The sequence below is a fragment of the Primulina eburnea genome, chromosome 12 (assembly GCF_022965805.1).
Source record: "Primulina eburnea isolate SZY01 chromosome 12, ASM2296580v1, whole genome shotgun sequence".
Classification (NCBI taxonomy): Eukaryota; Viridiplantae; Streptophyta; class Magnoliopsida; order Lamiales; family Gesneriaceae; genus Primulina; species Primulina eburnea.
The window spans coordinates 36,152,286-36,158,119 of NC_133112.1; the positions used below are offsets into that span (position 1 = coordinate 36,152,286).

The window sequence follows — 5,834 nt, forward strand, 5'->3', positions numbered from 1 at the left end:
GCTCTTTGTTGGTTTTTTGTGTGCTGTGATACTATTCCATTACATCTTGTTTGTTTGTGATACTTATGGTATCTTACCATTCACTCCTCGATGTTTTTCGGATTTAGATCATCTGCTGTGGCTGAAAACACAGCACATGGTGTTGTGCGCTTTTACACTAGATGATCAGTTGATCATCTGATGGACCTCACACGCTGTCAGATTTAAAAATTTGTCTGACGAAATGAGATGATCAGGATCATCTCGTGTAAAAAGAGCACAACATCAGATGCTGTGTTTTCAGTCACAGTAGAGGATCCAAATCCATGTTTTTCGGCTTGGTTAAAATTTCATGAGAGATTCATTCCATTCAAATGTGTAGTACTAGATGATCCGATAACTTAATATATCACGATCGAGTCTAATATTTTTGTTTCAATGTTTTGGATTTTACTTAGATTTGTTGCGATATTTATCAGTCAATATTTTGCAATTTAGTAGATGTGTTTATACTTAACTACCATAATTTGCTATCACCTGACTTTAAAAATTCATTTATTGTTTCTAACTGAAATAAACAATGATATTTTGATTTTAAAACAATAATTCTTGGATTCATATAAAACAATTATTACTATACAATAGCAAATATTAAAGAGATTGAGAATAAAATGTCTCCATACTTGAAGGAACAAAGAAAGCATCAGGCCTCATTTTCAACACCTTCCAAGATCTCGAAGAGCCAAATATAGCCAATCTTCATGAGCATTTTCGGCTACCCACGTTTTTAATCGGTCCGTTTCACAAATTCTTTTCCGCGGCCTCAAGCAGTTTGTTGACGCAAGACAGGAGCTCCATTTATTGGCTGGATACCCAAAAGACGAGTTCTGTTCTTTACGTAAGCTTCGGGAGTCTCGCGGCAATGGATGAAAAGAATCTAATTGAAGTGGCTTGGGGTCTGGCCAATAGTATGCAGCCATTCTTGTGGGTGGTCAGGCCTGGATTAGTCCAAGGCTCGGAGTGGCTCGAATCGTTACCGGATGAATTCTTGGAGGTTACTGGTAAAAGGGGATACATTGTCAAATGGGCACCTCAGCAAGAAGTGCTATCTCATCCTGCCGTTGGTGGATTTTGGACTCACAGCGGATGGAACTCCATTCTGGAGAGTATTTGTGAAGGTGTTCCGATGATTTGCTCGTCTTTCTTTGGAGATCAGACGGTCAATTCCCGATACATAAACGACGTCTGGAAACTTGGGATCAAATTGGAATGCGGGTTCAAAAGAGAGGAGATCGAATCAGCTATCAGAAAAATCATGCTTGAACGAGAAGGCCAAGATATCATAGAGAGACTCGTGTGTTTGAAGGAGAAAATCGATGGTTTTTCAAGCACGTCAGTGAATGCTTTATCTGATTTCATCTCCTCATTCAAGCCTTCTGTTGTTTGAATTGAAGGTCATGTTAGTAGAAATGCAAACAAACTAGCGCACTGTTTAGCGCATTTTGCTTTATCTCATTCTTCTCGTTCATGTTGGATGGAAAGTGTTTACCCATCGTGGTCGATTTAATTAATGCATAATATCTGATTTCCTCTAAAAAAAAAAAATTATTCTGTCTAAATTTTAAGATCTTTTCAGAGTTTTATTTTAGCCAAAAACTTGTGTGAGACGGTCTCACGGGTCGTATTTTGTGAGACGGATTTTTTATTTGGATCGTTCATGAAAAAATATTACTCTTTATGCTGAAAGTATTATTTTTATTATAAATATCAATAGGATCACATATAAAGATTTGTGAGATCGTCTCACAAAATATCTATTTTTTATTTTAATAATATTTGAATGCTCATAAGCCCATGGTCTACCATAATTTGAGTTGTGTTTGTGCGAGACCCAAAAAAATTTCAATACAAAAGGCATGAAAGTAATATTTTTTTATCTAAAATATTCCTAGCAATAATTTTTATATTAAAACAAACACAATGCCAAAATTAATATTTTTTTAGGCAAATTGCTTTTTTCGTTCTTAATATTTATTTACATGTTTGTGATTTCAGTCTGGTGTATTGTCAAAATTGAGTTTTAGTTTCATATATTTCATTTTTTTTGACGAATCACACTTCGATGACACATTAGCTCCATGTGAGCGCTATATCAGTGGCATGTGAGTAAATATGATAAATTAAAATTGAAATTTGACAATATAAATGATCAAATCCGTAAATAGATCATTTTCTCTTGAATATATTTGACTATTATTATTTATTTTTAAAGAAACTTGAATAGTATTTTCTAGTAATATTTTGGCTAATATCTTAATTTGATTGTATCAAAACATAACATTATCAAAAGTACTCTAAAATAAGTAAGATGATTACTTAATTTCAATATTAATCTTAATCAACAATATATTTAATTTTATAGCGAAATCTCAAACCATTAATTATGAATTTTATTAGATAACAAATCATACAGCCCTGATCTTTTAAAATTGAAATATTATTCAATATATAGGTACAACATATTTACATCAACCCATAACCCTTCTATAAATTTCATATATCGAGCAAAATAAAATTAAAAAAATTGAGAGTTTTCCAAAACTAAACCTTTATATTTTAGACTCAAATATAAAAGATTGAATATATAACATTTAAATACTTGTTTTTTTTTCTTTCTAATTTACAATTATTGGAAAAATTTTAAGATGGATATATTATTTGAGTAGGTATCTTCATGGACGGAGCTTATTCAAGCAAAAGCCCACACTGGGCCCAAAAAAAAGGTAGTATATAGGTGGGCCAAAAAAATAATTTTTTTAAAAATCTGCTACACAAGCCCTTATCTTAATCATTTTCTTTAACTTTGTTTGCAATTCAAATAATCAAACAATTCACAAATCACAAATCACAAACCATTTCTTTCTGACACGTACGATCGCATAAATATCACTCCAGTCACCATGCTCGTCACTTTTCTAATTTCATTGTAGATTGGGCTTCTTACTTAGTTATGTAAAATAGATGTAGGCAAATAATTTTGTTTGTGATAAGATATTACGTTTCAAATTGAAATTTTTAATTAAATATTGTCATGAAATATGAAATAATTTTGTTTATATGTCCAAATTTGTTCGGTTTTCAGTTTTCTTTTTATTTTATATATATTTTTTACTTTTTCCTTTGTCTTGAATGTAGAGACCAATGGTTGAAAAAAATGGATATTTTGCTTGGTTATATGCTTGATGATATTATATATTTCTTTAGAGGAAAAAATTTGCAAATATAAATTATGTGGATTGATATTTAATATTTTAGTATTATGTAGTGTGTTCCATTTGTTCTTAATTTGCGTCTCTAATACTTTTATGTTGGTTGTTATTTAATATCGTGGTGATATATATTGATTATGATTTGTATGTTGATAGCTTTGTAATTGTTTCAACCTTTCAGAGAAGTTAGTTATAAGCTTTTGATATTGACATTAATTCTACCGGTTGCAATGACGACAATAGAGAGGGTGTTTTCTGCCATGAAAATTGTGAAAGACAGGTTGCGCGATCGAATGAGTGATGATTGGATGAATGATAGAGTCATTGTCTATGTAGAGAAAGATATATTTCTCACCGTTCATAATGAATCTATTGTACAAAAGTTTCAAAATATGAAGACTCGAAAAGAACAATTATAAGGTAGTTATTTTGTGATGCTTTATAATCAAAAGATGTTTTTTTTGTTTTATTAATTATAGTATACCGTAGCCTACACTGAATCAAAATTCTAGCTCCGCTCCTGGGTATCTTGTAAGACAATCTCACGAATCTTTATCTGTGATACGGGTCAATCCTACCGATATTCACAATAAAACGTAATATTATTAGCATAAAAAGTAATACTTTTTCATACATTAACAAAATAAGAGATCCGTCTCACAAAATACGACCCGTGTATCACTTTTTTATGCATGAACAAAATAAGAGATTCGTCTCACAAAATACGATCAGTGAGACACACAAGTTTTTATCATATTGTTTTCAGTCAATATTAAAAATATCTATATTAATAAGTTTTAAAAACAGATAATTTTGTTCATTTCTACCAATATTTTTAGATATTTGAACTAAAAAATCACATACAATGACCCGAAAAGATTTATTTATTAACCTGTAATTTTGTTCATCCAACATTATTTTTTAAATATGTGTTTGTCTTTCGATAATACAATAACACATTACATTTTCCACACAAATTTTGAGATTCTGTCCTAATTTGGGAAAAACAAGAGACACGAAAACAGCCGAGGATCAGCTGTTAAAACTTTTAAGCAACAGAAGATTTAAACGAAGAGATGAGATCAGATAAAGCATTCAGAGATTGGCTTGAAGAACCATCCAGGCCTGACCACCCACAAGAATGGCTGCATACTACTGGCTAGACCCCGAGTCATTTCTCTTAGACTCTCTCCGTCGATGGTTGCAGCACTACCAAAGCTAACATAGAGAACAGAACCCGGTTTTTGGGTATCCAGCCAGGAAACAGAGCTTCTATCTTGTGTCAAGAAACTGCTCGAGGCTGCCGAAAAGAATTTGTGAAACGGCCCGATTAAAAACGTAGGAACCCGAAAAGGCTCATGAAAATCGGCAAGATATGGCTCTTCAAGATCTTTGATCGTATTGAAAATGAGGCCTGAATCCTGATGCTGTCTTTGTTCCTTCTATTATATTAGATATGATCTTCAGCGTAAAATCCAGGCTCTGGACGTGAATTGCTCGTACGTCTTTTACTCTAAGTGGTGGTAGCTCAAGAACTGGATCCTCCCCTCTAGAATCTGATTTTAAAAAAAGGGTCAATCTTTTCTCAAACACAACTAATTAACCCCAAGAAATTAAAGCATACCCAGATCATCGGAGTAGAACCCATTTTCTCGAAGAACAGGAAGAGTGGCAAAGGCTAGAAACGAACAAACACTACTAGTCCTGAGCACAAGCCTTGGTATCCCAACAACAGCTTGCGAGGAAAACATATTAGCATCCATAATTATACACGCAGTATCATTATGAGTTGACAATAGCTTCCCCAAGCAATCGCGAGTGGGCTTGATACAGTCGGTGTTGATGAGAAGGATGGCACGCAGAGGTTCGTCTTTGTCCAATTGATCCTCCGATAATCCGCCGGGGATAAGGTGAAACGAGAAGTGAGGGTACTTGGATGGATCCGGGGAGTTGTATTGATGGTGTAGGATGGAGATTGTGAAGCCTCTGGAGTGGAGTATGTTGGCGAGCTGAATCATTGGATTCATGTGGCCTTGAAATGGTAGCGGGAAGAGGATTACTCTATGTGTATTTGTGTTTTGTGAGATGGATTTGCTGGGATTATCCGCCATGGATACACGGTCCTCGAGCTTTTTTTCACTGAAGAAACGTTGCTTTGTTTCTTGGAACAGATAAAGTAGCAGAAGGAAGCGTGAATGATGTAGAAAGTCATTGAGTCAACATAGGAGGCTGTCATGGAACCAACAGGAGTAAGGCAAGTGCGTGTTCCTGCTGGTTTCCTCCGCTTTAAATGGATAGGTCCCGCACGGAGACTCCCCATGCGGGTGAAGTCCTTCACCCTTTTTAAATTATATATATATAATTTAAATAAACGATGAAACTAATATTATAGTTTAAAAAATGAAAGAAAAAAAAAGAGTGGCTAGGATTATCTGGTTGTTTCATATCAACGGCCAAGATTAATCTCAGCCTTTATTTAAAAAATTTAAAATATAGTTAAAAATCATAAAAAAATCAAAAAATTGCAAAAAAATATGAATTTAATTTAAAAATTCAGAAAATATTTTGAAAATTCAGCCATACTCT

General features: G+C 33.6%; 1 protein-coding gene and 1 pseudogene across 1 annotated transcript; one reads left to right on the forward strand and one right to left on the reverse strand.

Moving 5' to 3' along the window:
- Positions 1–658: 658 nt before the first annotated feature.
- On the forward strand, positions 659–1,426 carry LOC140806860 (UDP-glycosyltransferase 76C4-like; the record flags this gene model as incomplete). Its single annotated transcript, XM_073163381.1, has 1 exon — positions 659–1,426. A coding segment is annotated over one exon (768 nt), but the record flags the coding sequence as incomplete, so codon positions are not given.
- Positions 1,427–4,114: 2,688 nt separating this feature from the next.
- On the reverse strand, positions 4,115–5,575 carry LOC140807267 (UDP-glycosyltransferase 76B1-like; annotated as a pseudogene).
- Positions 5,576–5,834: the final 259 nt, after the last annotated feature.